We start from the raw sequence: 20,983 nt of genomic DNA on the forward strand, positions 1-20,983 counted from the left end.
ATCATATAATATTTATTACAATTTTTAGAGAAACGTAAACTCATTTCAAACACGTGAACAATATTCATTCTATCCTTTCATTCTACATTATTCATTTTATTATTCAATTTATCTTGCTGAAAAACGTGCTTCGCCGAATTCTGAGTTTCGCTGATGCATTCGAAATCCTCATACCCTGAGAGATTGAATTTACGATCATTCTGGAAGTATCACCGAATACTTATTAAAAGTGTTTGTTCCAATTTTTTTAATATGTGTTTTTATCATTTCCGTTAAAGAAAAAATCTAAGATATTTACTATGTGTGAGAAACTCAATATTATTATAGTGGCAAAATATTTAAAAATAACATGTTTGAAATTGTTTAACAACAAGCAAAAACTATTTAAAATATTATAATATTTTAAAGTAAATTTAAAGTAAATTATTAGAAGTAAATAAAAATATTATAATATTTATTTATAATATTTATTTATAATATTTAATATTATAATATTTAATATTATAATATTTAATATTATAATATTTATTTATAATATTTAAAATTATAATATTTATTCATAATATTTAAAATTATAATATTTATTCATAATATTTAATATTATAATATTTATTTATAATATTTAATTTTATAATATTAATATTATAATATTTTTGTTTACTTCTTCAATTACATATTTACTGTACATATTTTTTCGTGATGCATTTTTATCATGTAGTAAACCACCAAAATATTGATTTTTTTATCGCATTGTACAAAAGCAGTAAAAGTTTACAAGTTTGAAAATGAAATAGATATTTATTATCAAGGCTTCTAAAAAACATTTTTAAATGAAAAGAAAACAGAGTTCGAAAATAGATTTCTGATTCATCTAATCATTCTTAAGATTCTGTTTCAAAGTTTCGTTTCTATTTTTTCATATTGATGACGTAGTGCAATCGGTTAGAGCTGTTTATTTACATGCGATGATATTTATTCTTAATTTAGTGTTGTAGTTGGGTGGGTGCTGATATTATCATGCTTATATACTTATTTAAGTATGGTCTATTTTGAATCAGAATAATGACGCAAAGTTTTCTGATTTTCGCCATGATTAAGACGAGGGGGTATGTCATATACAATCTCTCATTCATCGGTAAAATTCCAAGCTTTCGTATATTTTGTAGTTTTTTTGTTCCATAAGTAGTAAAATTATTATTTTATTAATTGTAAATTTTGCTCAATTCTGTACAATACTTCTTAATGTACCATTTTTTTTCTCTATTAAGGTTGGGATGTTGGAGCAAAATTAATGTAAGCAGTAATCTTTTCTTTCTTCTTGTATTGTTCATGGCATTTTAGCAAGGATTCGCATTCTCAATTACCCTTTCCCGTTGAAGATAACTGCTTAAATTTAATAGAAACGTTTAAAAAGCTCGTAAAAATGGTTGTTTCATTTAGCTTCAAATTTCTTTCATGAATTTAAAGTAAGATATTAAAGTGATTATAGCCCAGAGAACTTTAAAACAAATGCAGTTTGGAACAAAAGTTTCTATAATACTTCTGAATATTATTTTATAAAATAAGTCTTCATGAAATAGTGGAATTTTTAGCATTCCTTTGTTGAAATGTTTCCCACCACAACATTGATAACTGTGTTAAACAAAGTACACCCCAAATACAATAAAATCTAGAAATATAAGAATACGGTACATTTGAAATAATGATGGGTGATTTGATTTAGTTAAGGTAACATTTACGCAACGTTACGTTAACGTTTATTTTTCTTTTTTGAATGGAAGTATTTTAAAGATATTCGTGCATTTTTTTTAAAATTGTTATCTTTTTGATATTAACTTTAAATATTTTAACCTCATAGAATTTCGTGATATCGAAGTTTTGAAAAATTTTGGAAATTAAAATATTTTTAAAGAAATTATCCTGCGTAAATTCAATATAGTTTTCGATACAATTTTTATTAAAAGAGTAAAACCACATATGTATATGATAGTAAATGATTTGATATAATTTCAAAAGTATCTTCAACATTCTTAATTTGTAAGGAATTTATACTGTTTCAAAAACCTCTTTTTGCATTAATTTTTAACTAAAAAATTTTTCTAATATTAATAGTTTTAGTTTTAAAGCCATCTATTTCTAATTCTCATGTGCTTAAAAAATAAATTTGAATTCCAAACTCTCTAGTTATGTGCTTTCTGACAAAACTATATTTGATTTGGAAATACCTTATAAATCCTAGGGCTCTTTTTATTGCTAAGAAAACTTAAAGATAGAGAGAAAAGAATAATAATAATAATTTTCCAGACAATAATATAAAAGAAATTTTTTTATTAGCCTGATAATTTACATCGTCTTTTACAAAACAATGAAAAGGTTTTTAAAAATTTGTACTGAAGAATTAAGCGTAGAAAACGTTCTAACGTTGTTAAGGATCATTAATATAAGTTTCGAAATATATAAATTACTAATTAAAAGGAACCTATAAATCTCAACTGACGGATATGAACAATATATAATATAATACAAAAACGTATATGAATAACGTATATAATTAAAAAAACGTATATGAATCTAAAAAAAAAGTCCAAAGTGGAAATTTAAATAAATATAAAAAATTTACATATCGCGAATTTTACAAATTTAAACCATAATTTAAAACAAAAGTGTCAAAATTGTTCTGTGAATTTTTTCAAGGAGCAATTACTAAATTTAAAAATACCATATAATGGCCATCAATTTTACAAATCTTGGTTTATTAATTTTGGAAATTTATTTCGCATTGTTAAATAAATTTGTACAATGTGAATCGTAATTTCATGAAACAAATCAAATTTTATTCCTGTACAGTAACTCGAAATTTACAAAACTAAATATTAAAAAAAAAATTCATCAAATTATCGTGTTAAAATATTAATAAAAATAATTAGTTTCGAAAACCTTCAATTCAATAGCAAATAAATTTATCTATTTCAATTAAGTAAATTCTGCTCATTTCAGTAAAGCACGTTCATGAAAATGACTTGGGAGGGGCCGTCTGACAAGAGCACAAGAAAAGTAAACAAACAAAAATAAATACTGCGCAAGATATGATTTAAAACCAAGTCATCAACAAAGTCAAGAAAAAAATTATTATTGTTCAATGGTAGCTATCATTCACGTACGAACGATAAAAAAAAATTAAAAAAAACTCATAGGAAGGATCTGGCAAGGAGGTCAAAGACGCTTCAACACGCCACCAAATGAAAACGAAAGTGAGCTTCATCGTTCTTGCAAATGGTTGAAGAAGAAAAAAAAATGATCGAAATAATGAGTAGAAAAAAAAGTTTGAGATCCGGCAAAGAGATAATGATTTGTCCAATCTTTGGCCTAGTTGGTCCGACGGGGTCACTATTACTTTCTTCACCGGAAATTGGGGGGAGGAGTAAAGAACAAGGGGGAAGCATTGTCAAGTTATTGGAGAAAGGGGGGAAGACAAAGGAAATAGTCACATAGTTTTTGAGGCTGAGTATATAAGCTGGTTTCCTAGGTATCATGGCAATCATATTCGGATTCAGGTATTCCAAAGTAAACATCCCTTCAGACAAAATGAAATTTCAGGTAAGGATTGTGCCATATCTTGGATTTAAACCCAGTACTGATATCAAAGACGGATAAATTGTTCAAGCTCGGTGATACACGGCAATTTTTTTATCGACAGATAACAAATTTGCTCTAAAGGTCTTATTGAAAATTCAAATCCAAATTAAATTGATTTAAAATTTGCAAATAGAATGCTTTTATATAGCTAATAACTATGAAGTTTATACTTAGGGTATAAAATCTATACTATTCGATAATATGACTAGAATATATTCAAAATTTCAATTATATATTTAATGGGATTAGAACTTTGCTCATTGTATCTAACATACGCGAACGCATGAATTTCAGAGAATAACGATAAAGCTCTAAAGCATTTAAAAAATTGTTCAATTTTATTTTTTAATTTGCGAACAAATTGCCTTCATATAACATTTAATTGCGAAGTTATACTTACGATTAAAATCTATATTATTTGAAAATATAACTAGTAAATATTTAAAATTCCAATCATATTTTTTAATGCGTTTAAGACCTCGTTCATTTTATATATTTTACACAAATGCTGGTGTTTTAGTGAGTAACTATTAATTAGTAAGACACATAGTATAAATTATTATCAGCAATTTTGTAATTTCTCATAAACTTAATGACTTGTGTTTCTGAACAGTAACTGTTAAAATAAATATTTTTATTCTATTTTAAAATGAAGTAATTTATCTGTTAATTTGTTTTCAGTATGAATTCTTGAAGGTTTGATAATTTTATGATAATTGTTGTTGGTAAATTTTAACGTATTGTCTATGAAAATTTTAATATCTTTATTTCATTGTCTTAATTAATCGTACTTTCTATTTTGTCATTTATATGTGTTAACCGTTTACAGTTTTATGTAAGACATTTGTATTATACAAAACATTTGTGTTAGACATTATTTATATAAGACTACATGTTTATTCATTTACTTAGACACATTTAATCACCAGGATTTATCATTTAATATCATTATTTAATCACCGGGAAAAACTATAGTTTTCTTCAAAAATATATTAATTCACAGAAATATCAAATTGTAATTACAATCTCTTTTAGTGCCTTAATATTTATAACTTTAAAAGTTATTCACAAAGTTTAGTAATTTTTTCCAATTAATTGGATAACTGCAATCATTGAAGCAAATCAACATTTTTTATAATGTTTTAAAAAGTACTTTGATTAGGACCTAGTACAAAAGAGATCGCATCATAAATTTTTGACTCCGAAAGTAATGTTAAACTAATAAAAGATTTAATACATTTCAATTTAATACATTTCCAGTAAAAACATTTTTCTAAATAATATTAAACATTCTACGAAAGGCAATCAACATTAAAATTAAAAAAAGTAGGAAATTTTTTTAATCGTTAGGTTAAGAGAAACAAAAACTTTAAATATATAATCTGTCCACTCTCTACGCGTTGAAAGTCCTATATATAGAAACAGTTTCCAAACAGCACACAAAATTCAGAAAATTAATAGATTTTTACTTAAGAGTCAGTTATTTAAAGAAAAAAACTTAGCATATATTGCAGCACGTTCCTCCGAAATATGCTGCAGTATGCAAAATTTTTCTTCTTCTGTCTTAATATGTAAAAACTTTTAAAATGCTAAAAAATATACAACTGACCAATATTTAATGTGTATAAATTTTTTTAAGATTTAATTATATATTATTTAAAAAATATCTTTTTTGAAAAATATGTTTTTAATTATAAATTAATGCTAATTAGCAAGCCTTGCAGCATATCGTAACTCAGACAGGGTTCAAAGAAACGGTAATGATCCTCAATGCGCAAGCTAATATTTTTCCTAACAAATATATTATTTAGAAATATAAATATATTAAACTAATATATTATTTTGAAATATAAATATATTAAACTATTATATTATTTAGAAATATAAATATATTAAACTAATATATTATTTAGAAATATAAATATATTAAACTAATATATTATTTATAGATCATTATTATGATTTAGCTAATTCATTAAATTGTTAAATTTCGACAAAAATATTGAAACAAAATAAATTCGCCAAAAGAAAGAAAGTTTATTAGATTTTCCATTGACTTAAGCTTATCAACTTGTTCATTTCACAATAAGTAATACTTTTTTAAAAAAACAATTTTACACTTGATATTTTATTAGTTTGTGTAAAAAATTGCTTAGATATATTTTAATTGTTTAAACAAAAAATAAAACCATTCATAAAATCATATTATTTTTTTCTATTTTTATACAATGATAATAATTATAGATGCAATTAAATATTAATTTTACGCAAATTGTTGTTTTTAGATGTCTTTTAGAAAAGGAAGTGCAATAATATTATGATAATTTATGAAAATGAAATCTAAGTTAATTTTTTTCTATATAGAAGCATGTGTATAGGATATTGAAAAGAACGGAAAATACTTTAACGGTTAGTGAATTAATAATTTTTTTAAGAAAATATCGGTAATAATAAATAACTTTTAAAAATTCTTAGCATAATAAAAAATAAAAAGTAGATAATTAAAAAACTACTGAAAAATTACTGAATTTGTTAAAAATATTTAAATTAGGATAAATTTAATAAATTATTAAAAGTACAGTAAAAATGAGAAGAAAAAAAGCAATGCGCAAACATTATTACAACTGTTCAAAATAGTGAAGGTATTCGTGAAAACCATCTGAACATTAGATTACTTTAGGAAATTAAAAAAATAAAGCAAAATAAAAAAAACAGAGTAATAAAGGATATTAAAAAAAGCATGAAGGATAAAAACCAAACAGTGGTCAACAGATTTAAAAGTACTAAACTAATAGTGGAAAAATGCAAAATGTAAACAATAACAATTAAAAAATCTTAAAAAGTTATATCAATTAAAAAAGTATTAAAAATTTAGAGATATTAAAAAAATATTAATCCCTGTTCTCGCTAGGTTTTCGCATTAGCCATTGTGCTAATATCAGCTGTTGTAGCAGAAGAAAAATCAGAAGACTTAGCCGTAGAAGAAAGTGCTCCTCATTATGAAGTATACCCAGTACATGCATCTAGTCACGGTAGCCATGGTTATGGATCACATGGACATTTGTCCAAAGGACACGACTCTCATGGACATGGACATTACTCAGACCATGGGGAAGATGGAAAGACTGGCTACGACAAACATGGTTCTCATTTGATCTCCTCTTATGGTGATCATGGAGCTCATGGCTCTCATGGAGGACATCATGACCACTATGGTAAGCATTTTTTATCATTTGATATTATGTGATTAGTAATATTAGTTATTTATTATTATACATATAATTATACATAAAAGCATGCTAATATTAAATATATAATAATATATTATATATTAAGTAAAAGAAATGTGAAGAAGCAGTTTTTAAGCACTCATTAAAAACAATTAAATAAAAATATAACTTAAAGAATTTTGGAATCTTTGCATTTTAACTGTTTAGATTCGAACTCAGAAAATGGCATTTTTGCTCATAATTGAATTTACCTGAATTAATCATAGCACTCATTTGATAATCTAGATAAACGATAGCGTTAAAATTAAATGTATACAATACAATAATAGGCGAGTATTGAGTTAATATTTACTAAATCAATGTTTTGAAATAAATACTACTGTAAAAATTTCAGAGTAAAAATGGATTTTACGGAGACTACACTCAATATGCCAGTACTTTTTACAGTAATTTTATCCGGAGTTTTTGTACAGTGTAGTTGAACAATCTTTTACTTGTACTGCAAGGAAAACTCTAACAAATATTAATCTAAATTTGAGTTTTTTTTGTTCAATAATTCACATATAGTAACATAAATATAATAAAAAATTTACTTCATCTTAAATTTTAATAACGCATTTATTTATTATATTATTATTACATTTGTTCTTTTATTTACGAGCTTATGAGTTTAATGTACACTAAATTATTAAAAATTATTAAATTCAAACTAGTAATTTCAATTTTTTTAAATTTAATGTCCCATTTCCTTTAACACCCACAAGTTAAATATTTAATATTGATGCTTAATATTTCTGTTATCTATGTGAAATATTTCAATCTTTTTTCATGTTCTTTAAAAATTAAAAGATTCCTTTTAGCGTTAGGAAAACCTTTTTTTTTTTGGTTAAATGTAAAACAAATTTTAACAAATGAGAAAGTAAGATGTAACATAACAATTATTTCTTCTTGTGATTTTGTTTCTAGGCAAGCATGGTGCCTACGTTAAAAACAGTGGACATGGATATGAAAAAGCTTATTCTTATGATAAACAAGTTCATCTCCATGATGTTGACTCTCATAAATCTGGTCATCATGACAGTCATGCTGATCATGGACACCATGGATATAAAGTAAGAAAATGTTAAAATATATTTAATGTAATGGAGTAGTAATGTTAAATTTGACGTCCTTTACATGGTAACTCATCTTAACATATGACAATATCAAATAGTAAGTGCTCCATTTTTAACAAGTCAGATGTAACATAACAGAGCTAAGTTAAAATCTATGTTAATTTCACTTAAATCAGTAGTTTATTTTTTAATTTTTAGTTATGTTGCTATAACTTTAAACCCTATAGCTTATCGCTGTAGCTTAGAGCGCAAGTATAAATATACAGGTCTGAACAATCGAATTCTTCTAAAATTCATTTTTCCAAAACTATTCGACCAAGTTTTACAATTTTCATATTTTACTATTTTAAATTGCATTCTTCAAAATTATTTCTTTGAAATTATTAATTGCATCTTCAGCTCAAAATTTTTTCAACTATAATGAGCTAAAATAATAAAAATTATAAATAATTATTAAAAAATGTTTTTTGCGTGTAATTATCGTCGGATAAAGAAATTTTACTACTGCGTGCAATAAGTTTTCGATTTGCTTAAAGATTCCTCAGGCTATAATCTCGAAAAAAATAAAGTCAATATTAAGGGGTTCAAACTTTCGATTGCAACTAACTATTACAAACTACTAACCTTATAACAGATTACCGATTTTTTCTTAAAGGTCAAGAATCTAATTCGGTTGAAAAGATTTATCTTTATGCTGACAAAATATGTTTTTATGTTAGATTTCATAACTTAAAATATCGTTGGCACACATTAACTAGTATATTTGATGTCACCCCATCCAACTATTAAATTACGGTCCAAATGCGTAAAATTTTGATCATTAGAACAATACCTAGTCAAGTAGTTCCATTTTTTCTCTTTTAACTTAATTTTTTTCGCAGTATAAAAAGCTAGATAGTAAGAAATAAAGATATCTGGTGACAATTAATTCCTTTTTTTTCTTCCAAAGATTGCTTCGCACTATGACATTAAAGACATTCTAAGCAAGCAAATTCTAGTTGCAAACGTTTTCTCAGCAGGTCTACAAATTGTCTTTTTGTTCTTCTACAATTTTGAAATTCACTATTTTATATGTTACCCGCGCTAATTATAAAATACTTCGCACCGTTTCCAAGACAGAAATGCTAACTCAACATTCTGTCACCAGATCGAGCAGTTCATAATCACTTTATTACATCTAATCACTTTGTTATAGCTGTAGAACTTCGAAAGTTAAGAGATTGTTTCATGGACTTTAGTGGATACTCTAAATATTTATGATCACTCATTACACAATATAGGTAAAATGCGTTTTATCTAGTTATGCCACAGATTTCTTAAAACTATATTTCAGTTTCTAATTCAAATTTATAACAAATTATTACATAAGAACAGTGCCATTCAAACGTATTAAAAGTTTTACTTGATATTATGTACCGTCTTTGATATTTCTAGGCTTATTAGTTCGTTTTAAATTTTATTCTTAGCTTGCCTTACTATGAATTGTATTATTAAAAGAAATATCGCACTTTTCAGAATGCTGGCCATTACGATCAGGCAGCACATAAAGCATACGGTTCACACGGAAAGGCTGGATCATACGGCTATGGCTCTTCTGGCCACCTGAAATCTGACCATGGTCACCACGCTTATGACAAACATGACAATGGAAAGCATGGATATGCTGCCTCTTATGGTGCTGGTCACTATGAGCCTGCTCCAGCTGTATACGTAGCTAAAGCACCCTTGCCAGTCTACGCACCAAAGGCTGCAGTCTATGTGCCAAAAGCTGTTGTCGCACACGAGCCAGTCTACGTTTCTAAAGTAGCTCACGCAGCCCCAGCTTATGCTCACAAACCTCTTGTCTCTGTCTACCAACCTAAAGTTGCCATTCCCATCTATGAGCCAAAGCCATCTGCACCAGGATATTACTCCTATCATCATTAAATCAGGTAAATGTGCACATGTGAGGCACTTTTTTAATCATGAATCAAATGTGATCTAGAAATAAACCGAAAAGAATTTTTAAAAAAAACCACAAACAATTCAAAGGCATTCCTTTTTAATCACAATTTAAAAATGGCATTTCATGCGTACCACCAGAGAAAGTGAAATTAGGATGTTGATAGTGAAAGCTTATATTGATTCTGTATAGTTATGCTCTATAAATGTTAGTTTATCTAGCATCATATTTATGACTGACTCAATATAAAAAGTTAATTTAGTCGCAACTATAATAAAAATGATATATTATGCTTACCCTTAGGAGAAAATGGTGTATCTAAGGGTGAATCAAAATTAGATTGATAAGAATTGAGCCTTAAATTGGCTCTAAGTAAATGTGATGCACCCGCCAAAATTAATATAGTCAAGACACTCATTATGTTAATGTTCAAATTCAAAATAAAACATTCGTATTCTGTTAGTTTTTGATGTTTCTTAATTGATTCGCAGCATTACTGCAATTCAAAACTCATTCAACATTTCAAACTTAATTTATTGATGCTTAATTTATTGATGCAAACTTAGTTTATTGATGTTATAAAGATAAATGATATCTCGCTAAGCTTACTCAGTTCAAAAAATTACATTTTTGTTCTTTTGAAAGGGATAAAAATACAAAAAAATTAAAACTTTATTTAACATTAAAATATTTTTTTTATTAATCCTTTTATACTTTTTCAAAATTGCACTTGACACTTTTAGTTTAAAAAATGCGTATTACTAATATATGCCAATAACGTCAAGAAAATAGCATGTTTTTCATTATTTTTTCTTCATTTTTACGAAAAACCAGTCTTTTAATTTAACTGGAAAAAATATCAATAAGTTAATTAAAAATTTATCATAAATCCATTACTTTCAAATTTAGCGAATTTTTTGAAGAACTGAAATATTCATTTCATTAATTAATTAAGAGAGAATGAATAAATTTAAATTTATGGAGAAACTATTTTGTTTGTAAAGAAACGAAATTATTTATTTTGAGAAATTAACCAAAATTATAATTTTTTCTTTTGAAATAACATAAATTAAGTGAGAAGTTCATTTTTTTCAGGAACACTGGCGAAATATAAATTGGATATGAAGACAATGAGAGCTCGACCAAAGTCTCTTTCATCAACGAAAACGTGTACATTGGAATAGTGAAGACTCATGGGGCTGAAACAGAGTAAAAAGTTGTGTGAAAGGAAACTCTTTGTGTATAAGTTATGACTGTATATTTCATTCTCATGTTGATGAAAAATAAACTTATTTAATTTTTTGTACAAATTAAATATTTTCTGTTTTTTTCGCCAAAAAATTGAGAAACGTTTTTTCAAACTACAAACTAAGACACTATAGAAAAAATAAATTGTAAAGTTAAAGTAAAACGTATGCTTTAAACTATATTTTTGTTTTATTAACTAAATGACAGTTAAGGACTTCAAATAAAAAACGTGGATAGCAAATAATTAATTGTAAACAATTCCATTATTCTTTCGTATTTTTTAAAACTTTTCTATCTCATTTCATAAGAAATAATCACCCGACATGATATTGAATGATTTTCTGCAAAAGAGGAGGTGATTTCATTATTTTTACTCACTTTTAAATCTGTAAACATGATAAACTAGGATCCAACTAAACAATTAAAATATTATTCTACTCACAAATTGAACAGTTAAAATGAAGTGCAAAACAATTAAATGATTTTCTTCAAAAAATGTATATCCTTTTTCTGTTCTTATTTTTTGTTGTTTAATGATGCTATTTACTCAATCTCTCTAGAGAAAAAAATAATCCAATTATTTTTAGAGCTTGCAGTATCAGATAAAAATGTGACAAAATGGTAATTTTTAGCATTTTAAACTAGCAAATAATATAATTGAAAATAGATCTCAGTGTGTTATGATTCTTAATAAAATAATGTAAGAAAACAAATTATTACTAAACTCTTAAACTAATAAAAACAGAAAAACTGAAAAAAATGCATTGCTTTGCAGACTACAATGCATTTTTTTGCAAAAAAAAGCAATGTAGATTGCATTGTCAATGAAAGAAATGTTAAAAGTAACTTAAAATTATTTAGTAGTTAAATATTTATAAATATTTACATCTCTAAATTATGTAAACAATTTAAATTACGCAATCTGAAAAATCTTGTTAAAAACAATTTAAAGTAAAACCAATCTGTTTCAAAAAATATTCAGATAGGAACTTAGGACAGATTTATTATTTGATAATTTGTAAGACAACTTATTTCCATGGTTACGAATTCCTTCAGTTTCTATAGTTACTCATTAAACATACAATTATAAGGAAGATGTTAAGAATAAGAAATATTTCCTATTGTGCATTAAGAAAACATTCTGTTTCAAATGTAAGTAAGTAATATGATTCAGATTCTACTTTAAACTATTTAAACTCAAAGAGTAGTTTTTTAATAAATCAAACTTATAAGAGTAAAAATAAATAAAAACTTTATTCTATTCAAAATTCAGAAATGTTTATTTAGCCTATTTTAAATAAAAAATATAAACTTTATGTAAAATAAAACATACTTTTATTATTAGCATCTTACATCACATAATTATTTTAAAAAATTAATATCTAAAGCAGTGATTTAGTAATATTAGTCATAGCAGTAATATATTCATTTTGTCATTTGCAGTGCATTTAAAATGGAGTATGTTATAAATTTTTAATTTCATTAAAAGAAAATGGTCAGCTTAAAATATTTGAAGGTATAATCTGTTCATAATTATTAATTTTCATAATTATAAAAATTATGAATTTCATAATTATAAAAATTATGAATTTCATAATTATAAAATTGATGATTATAAAAGTTATTGTAAAATTATTATATTATATTTCAAACTTTATCACAGCATGCACTAAAAATAGAAATAAAAAACATATTTTTAAGTTAAACTATAGCTAAAAAATTTAATTATTATTTTATGTGTTTTTATTTTAAATGTTTCGTAACTGATAAATTGAGAATATTGCTTAATGTTGATTTCAGAACACTTATTACTTATCTCATTCTTTATCATTCTTTTTACAGTTTTGATATTTAATAAAATCTAAAAAATAAATGTTTTTAATTAGTTTCAAAATCTCACACATTAAGACTAAGATAATTATCTAAGTTTTGAGGGGAAAAAATTATAATCTGATGAATTATTGTACAGTTAAAATAGTTATAAAAACTCTAAAGGCTCAATAGTTATAAAAACAAACATTATTTTATCTATGAACTTTCCTCTAATAGATATTCATTGAATTTTCTACTTGAGACATCGAGAATGAAATCTATTGATGCAATCCTTAAAGAAGCTCAGGAACTTCCTTACACTTCTATAGGAAAAGGATTGACAATAGAAGGTAACTCTTTCATCTCTCTTATCTTTCCTTGTTAAACTTTTCAAGGAAAGCATCCATTGAATCTTCTTGTTTGAGTAACAAATAATAACGTTAAGGGTGAGTGATCAACCAGTTATGAAAATTATCCTGAGAAGTTTATTCGAATATTTTTTTAAAAATAATTTTTTTCTGACTCCAGTAATTATAATTTGTAAGAAATTAGCATTTTAGTTATAAGCATAATTGCAACAAGAAAACATGATTTAAAATAAATTTTTTTAACGAAACTCTCAAAAGTGGGAACAAATAATATTAACTGGGGCTAAATTTGATTCATTATGTTACTTAATTTATATGCACTAAAAATTTATTTCTTTAGCGATTTACTTATCTATTTCTTAAAATAATTAACACTATTAAAAACTTCTTTCATTGAATTTTAGGATGGAGCTTTTTAAGTTGCTAAATTTATGGGGGGGGACAACTATCTGCGATGTGATTGTCACGCGATTCAGACTATCAAGTATTTCATATGTTCATAGCATTTTTTTTTACAAAAATATATCGTTAAACATAAAAAAATGTTTAATGTTCTTATTTGTTTAAGGAATTTAAGGATGAAAATATCTATTTAAGAAACTTACTTCATCTATTTTCTGTTAAAATAATTACGTAGTTTCAACACATTTACATTTGCATATGCATCAAAATGCTATCTTTTTATTCTAAATCTCTTTCCCACGGAGAAATATATGTTATTTGTTAAAAATATTATCAAGTAATCGTATAATTAAAAGTTAAATCTATAACTTTGTTTTTAAGCATTTGGTAAGCAGCTAAAAATATTTTTGGTGTTATATTGGAATGTCCTAAGTCAGTCCTTTCTGTTAGAAAAAAATATTTTTTTAGGTATTAATATAAACTTTTGCAAAAATTTAGTTTAATTTCTACCATTAGAATTAAGAAAATTGAACTAAAATAACTGAGAAAATTGCATTTACTTTCAAATTTAGGAGAGTAAATTAAAGTTCATATCAATTAGGCAGAGAATTTATATTTATGCACTATATGTATGATAAAACAAACATTTACTAAAAACTTCACATCACGGTATTTTTTCCATGAACAAGGTAAGTGCTACAAAAAAATTACGACTAAAAATTCTATGCTCTGACCAGTTTTATTTTTAATGGATTCCTCATGAAAGGCTAAGGAGTTAAAACTGCCTATAATCTATTAACTACTGATAAATATAGAACAAAAAATACTTTTAACTTTTAGGAAACTTTTAATTACAGAGACTTGAAGAATTTTAACTTTTTACTGCCTAAAATAAGTTTGATAACTATACAATAAATAAGGTTCCAAAGTTACTGCAAGTTACAACAGAAAACTTAAAAAACCCTAAGATATAAATACAATTTGGCCCTCTTTGTCTTTTGGTTTAGTAAGAGAAAGATGCCTGAAAACACATAAGAAAAAGAGTTTTTTCTACCTTTTATTTTTCTGATTTAGTAAGAGAAAGATAATTGAAAACAGCTAAGCTAAAGTTCTTTCGACCCTTTATTTTTCTCTTTTAATAAGAGAAGGTTCCAGTTAAACAGTTAAGTCAAAGTTTTTTCGACCTTTTATTTTTCTAATTTAGTAATGGAAGCATGTCTGATGAGAGTGAAAAGAATTTTTTTTTCTATATTTTTATTTTCAGATCTAGAAAAATGGGTGACGATCGTAAAATGAATCTTTTTTGATCGAGCTGAAAAATATGTTTGAAACTAATTGTTATGACCAAACAAACTCTTATCACGTTGCCTTTTGTAAATGTATGGTAACAAATTAAAAATAATTTTAAAATTTTTCACACAATTATTTGTTTAAATATAATTCATTTTTACTTTACAGTTATTATTTTTTGAGTAACATTAAGTGTACGGAACAATTTATTTGAAGAATTTTGGTTCACAAATTGTTTATATTGAATCATGAATTGCAATTTCAATCTTTAACAATAAAAAATGAAAAAAAAAATACTTTTTATTAGTAATGTAATTTGTAATGCCAAATAATTCATAAAAATAAACTTAAAAATGTAAAAAAGATTGGATTCATCTGATTTATTTCCCTATAGATTCATATTAAAGATTTAAAAAATTATACTTTATTAAAAAAGAATAAACTCTAATTTTTCTGTGGCTTATGTTGCTTCTTGAACAATTATTCTAAACATCTCAAATTATCAAACATTTTCCTCACCTTGAAAGGAACTGCGTCGTTTCCTGACATTATTCAAGACAATTTTGAGAGAAATAAACGAAATAAATGTGAATAGTTTTTGTAACTCTTAGAGGATATTTCAAAGCATACAAATCTATCTAAAAGGAATAAAATTTCAAAATTTCTGATTGTTATTAGTAACACGTGAAATAAATTGACATATCACAGATTGCAAGCATTAAGAATTATTCTTACTATTTCTTCTTTAAAAAAATCCTCTATTTTTAGATTGCGTTGTAATTTGGAATGAAACTTGTCAATTTATTTGTGAAAATCTATTAAAGGATCAAGTAAGTAAAAATTGCCAAACGTTCAATGCAATTTAAAAGTAATTTTATATTTGTGTTATATTAGAATAATCAATTAAGTTCTAGAGGAGCTCTAATTTAAAACCTTAGCTATTCTTAGCTATTCAATGAGTTAAACTTGGCTTTGTATTCAAGGTGAAAATTGCAGTTTTTTTTATAATATAATAACTGAATAATTACTTTGGAATAGATAGTTCAAAGTAATAAGTAATAAATACAAAGTACTAAATACAGAGTTTCAAAGAATTCTTTTTTAATTTTTTTTTCTGAAATGTGTGTTACTGTGCGAGTTTCTCAAAATCAACATTTTTCAGAAAATGTATTTAAAGTATGCTATCGCTATTCTGTTTAGTTTATCAGCAGATGAAAAAGCAACTACAACTTCGACTCTAAGCATCCGAGAACAAAAATTGCAAAAGATTTAGAAAGTTAATGAATAAAAATTCTAATATGAACAGTAAAAAAAATTCGAAATTTTCGGCAAAATTGCCGATTTTTACCCAGTTGGAGAACTTAACACAACAAAGGAAATTTTGTTTCAAACATATCTAATTTTCACATAACAATCAATAAAAGGTTTTTGTTTTCTCTCTATTACCATATCAGAAGTATTTTTGGTGGTTTTGGTTGAATCCATTATCTCCTTTTGGCAATAGAAAAGTGTCGCTTATTAGGCACTATATAATTCTGTATCAAATTACTATATAAAAAGATTATCCGAAAATTCCATTTTTACCGCAAAATGTTATACAGAAATTTTCAGAGTAATATTTATTTAATTAAAGTGATTCATTGATTTTACAGTAATTTTTACTATTATGGTATATAAGATTTTTTGTTACTTACCACATTCCGGTAAAAAGTACTGGGACCCTGAGTTCTGTTAATTTTCACCGTAATTTGTTCCGGACTTTTTTAGAGTGCACATAATTGTCTTCTTTATTTTGCAATGAGTAAATAAAATTTTCTCCCACTAAAACTTCATAATTATTTTTTCTTGAAGACATTTGAAAGTGGCATTTTGCACATTTATTTTTATTCTCTTGGATGCTGAGAGTAAATGCGAATTAAATATTTTTAAATAATTTGCTTTTCAGAGTGTCTTCATTCCTGAGCTTGGCAAACTTTTGATTAGGGATATTAAAATACCTGTATCTCATAATCCTCAAAGAGTCATCTGTAAGAAGATAGCAGAGTTTCAGTTGCTGCCAAAACTTGCGGATCATTTTAGAATTAAACAGGAAACATCGTTTCCAAACTGTCAAGGTATTCAATTAGTTTTGCAAGATCAACTAGTTTTGCATTAAAGGGAAATCATGATCTTTAATGTCCATAAAAATAGTATTTCTATAAAACAAATAATCCCTGAAAAGATAAAAGATCCCTAAAAGATAACTCTGATGGGCTATCTTTTTGTCCATAAAAATTTCATTATTAAAATGGAATAAGTCAACATGTTTCGAGCACTCAAACACAGCACTCTTTCTCAAGACAAGAATAGACGAGTGAAGAAAACAAAGCAGCCTAGAAATAAGGAAAAACACAGCTATAGATGAGAAAAATGAAAAGGACATTAGCAAGGGGAAAGAAACAAAAAAAAATATAACAGGCAAAGTAGGTAAATTAGGCATGATATATTCGAAATATAGTCTAAATACAGAAAGAGGGTGAAGCTGAATTAATTTACCTTATACATAAAAATTAACAAGTCTCGCGTGTTTTAAGATGAACTGATCTTTGAGGAGTGAAAACTTTTATTACCATCTGTGTTTTTTATTATTTCTAACCTGCTCTGTTTTCCTATTTTACGTGTTCTTGTCTTGAGAATGGGCGTCGTGCTCAAACATTTTATTGTCTTCTCTTTTAAATCATCAAGTTAAAGAAATTTTTTATTGAAATAATATCGATAGTTCCTATTTCAATCTGCAATCAATCTTATGAATTGTGATTTTTTAAATTTTTAATGATTGTACATTTGGATTATTCGTCTCTAGGCGCATAAAACTTCCCTCTTTTTACGCACATGAAACCAATGTCGAAAGTAAATAATCAAAATACTAATCAAGGAAATAATATTTATAGCTTAAGCATTAATCATGATTCTAAACTGTCATAATTTACATTAACAATTGTGAGCATAGTTATTAATAAGTATTAGCAACTATTAAAATAAATCCTTAGTAGCAGTTTATTGCTTATAATAAAATGCATCTGGCTCAACTTTGTAGAAAACTCATCAAATAAATATCACTGCAAATAGCCGTTCAGGTGGCCGAGTGGGCAGTTTGCCTGACTGTGGAGTTGTGGCTTCGAATCTCTCTCAGGTCATGGATATTGTCCATCTGTGGTGTCTTCTGTTGCGTGAATGTATCCACCGTATGAGAGGGGGTCTGTGTGATATGAGTAAGGTTGTTATCCTTACTTAGATTCACAAGTATATAGCGCGTAGCATTAAATGAGCGAAACTTTTGGTACCTTCCGAGACTAAAAACAAGTAGTTCAGTGCCTGTCGTTAGAAAAAAAATATTTCAAATGATTAATTTGCCTCATTATTTTAAAAATCATTTTTAAAATTAGAACTATGCTTTAATTATCAGTTTATTATTCATGAATGACAAATAACGCTCAAATGCTATTAAAATACGCTAAAATGAAAGGTTTTATCAACTGTCATATCAAAACAAATATGAGCTTTGTTTGGGTTTTGAGATGAAGGGTGTTGCTGACTTAAAATCAACCTTAGAACACTATATGAGTAACATGTATATGCTATTCATACTCATGCCATATGTCTAAAAGTTGTTTTGTATATTTTAGAAACTTATTTTTGAAATTTGTTGCCAGTAAAATAAGTGTCCACGTTACCCTATTTACTTTTTATTACAGATAGCCAGCAGCAGATATCACTGAATTCGTCTGCTATTGCTAAGAATAGCAGAAGAACTAGATTTCAAGTACAAATTTTTTTTAAAGAATTGTTGGCAATTATCCATCATAGATTGGCAAGAGCATTACCGATCATACTACCTTTCCATACAATTGGAGAACTGCATATCAAAGCTTTTAGATATAAAATGACTTTTTATAAAAGTTTCCTAGAAATATTTCAAGAAACGAATGTAATTCATGAAATATGAATACAACAAACTTGCATTATTAATACAAAGGAAATAACAAGCAAAATAAAATAATGAGTGATTATGTATAATAAATGTATGTGTGATAATTACGCACAATAACTTAACTTTGTATGATAACAAATACTCTACACAGTAGCTTTGAATCCATGAAAAAATATTTACTACCTGCAAAAATGCTTAGGAACCTATTTATTAGGTCATAATTAATATGGTTATTTAATAATTTTAACATTTTTATTGGTGATAAATAAAGATTAAAACATTATACTCTACTACTCTAAAGAAATATGATCAAATTTATCAGAATATAGTAAAATTTGCACTGTTATTTGCTATATGGGAGAACCAAAGAGCTCCGTAATTTTTACTGATGTGCTTTAGTAAAATTAATAGTAATATAAGGTTTTATAACATGTTAAAAAAACTGGTAAATGTGCTAAAATTTGGTGATTTTATCATTACGCATTAGAGAATGGCATAAAACCATTTATTAGGTTAAATTTATAATTTAGCTTTGAGTATTCTTCTAAATGGGTTGCAAAAATAACAATTATTTTGAAAACCAGAATTTTCGGTAGACAGTAACAATATGAAAGGAAAAATAATCAAAAGAAATAGTTTAAATACCGCAAATTATGAGTTTTATAACTATAATTATTTAACAATTTAACAGATTTTTATTTTTATTGAACAGAAATATCTACCAGAATTTTTCTAAACTTGAAATCCTTTAAAAAGCTGTATACTTGTAGAGAATTATTTTTCCTGTACTATTTATTATTTTTTTAGTCTATTTTGATTATTTCTTAATAATCACTTATGAAACTATCATTAGTCTATTCCAATAGAGTAGAGTTTTTATTCATTTTTTTAATTTCATTCAAAACTCAAATCAAAAATTCGTGTTTTATATATTATTTAAATTAAACAGTTATGGAAGAGACAGAAAAAATTTTGTCTCACATTATTGTCGATTCACCATGTATAACTATGTACTCATCTGCCATTTTCATGTATTATCTGCACAGAATAAAAGGAAATATCATTTTGACTTAGATTTAGCAGTTACGAAAAGACAGTCAAAGTTTAAAATATTGTCTAAAATTATTGCTATATTTTCATGCATTAATTGCACAGAAGGAAAAAAAGTATTATTTTGACTTAGATTTAACAGTTATAAAAAAGGCAGTAAAAGTATAAAATTTTGTCTCACATTATTGTCGATTCACCATATATCGCTGAGTATAATAAATCTTTTTATTGGAAATTTTTTTCCGGACTCCTAATCTGCACTACTCGAGAAAAACAGAGTACACTGTTACGCTTAGAGATACATTCATTATTTAGATAAGAAAGACATTATTTTGATTTTTAGATTTCCTTGAAAAGATTGAAATAACAGAATAAGTATCAAAGTATCAAAACTTTTAAGCATGAAAATGAAAATATTTTCAATTTATGTATAGGTATTTTTATTTCATTTTGCAATTTACTTAATGTCATTTTCTTGTTGCGATTAATTTGTTTCTTGTTTCATAACTCAACTTTAAATTTTATCTCAAAATTCCTGAGCAATAAAAATGAAGAACCTTACAATGCGCGTTTGTAAAAATGGATATATTTCAAAAGGTACGTTTAAGAAAATAAATAAAGTGCCATATGTATGTTTAAGAAAAGTATATAGCTTAAAATGCATATGTAAGGAAATGGAAATAAAAATACGCTTTTTAAAAATGAACATAGCTTAAAATCAAAATGCGCGCTACTGAAACTGGTCGTAACACGAATTCCACTTGAACCTATAATCTGAACAATTAAAACTTACAGTAATCTTTAAAAATAGTGCAAATGAAGTTTGTTTAAATTTTTTAAACACTACAATAATAATTGTTCTTTAGTCAGTTATTTTTACAGTACAATTAATTTCTTAGTAATTTAGAAAACAGAAACAA

The 20,983-nt window shown here is 25.8% G+C and overlaps 1 protein-coding gene across 1 annotated transcript; it reads left to right on the forward strand.

Moving 5' to 3' along the window:
* Positions 1-3,476: 3,476 nt before the first annotated feature.
* Positions 3,477-11,233, forward strand: LOC107437879 (hornerin-like). The gene is made up of 5 exons (XM_016050009.3): positions 3,477-3,597; positions 6,548-6,851; positions 7,833-7,978; positions 9,497-9,912; positions 11,019-11,233. Exons 1-4 carry the CDS (start codon positions 3,532-3,534, stop codon positions 9,905-9,907), a joined length of 927 nt encoding a protein of 308 aa, XP_015905495.1. The 5' UTR covers positions 3,477-3,531; the 3' UTR covers positions 9,908-9,912; positions 11,019-11,233.
* The last annotated feature ends 9,750 nt before the right edge of the window (positions 11,234-20,983 follow it).

This window comes from Parasteatoda tepidariorum, chromosome 4, assembly GCF_043381705.1.
Source record: "Parasteatoda tepidariorum isolate YZ-2023 chromosome 4, CAS_Ptep_4.0, whole genome shotgun sequence".
NCBI lineage: Eukaryota > Metazoa > Arthropoda > Arachnida > Araneae > Theridiidae > Parasteatoda > Parasteatoda tepidariorum.

Excerpts from the sequence above, each read along its gene's own strand:
- LOC107437879 (XM_016050009.3), top strand. The coding sequence starts at position 3,532 with ATGGCAATCATATTCGGATTCAGGTATTCCAAAGTAAACATCCCTTCA. Across the intron at positions 6,852-7,832 it reads AGGACATCATGACCACTATG|GCAAGCATGGTGCCTACGTT; the intron begins GTAAGCATTTTT and ends TTTTGTTTCTAG. Across the intron at positions 7,979-9,496 it reads ATGGACACCATGGATATAAA|AATGCTGGCCATTACGATCA; the intron begins GTAAGAAAATGT and ends CGCACTTTTCAG.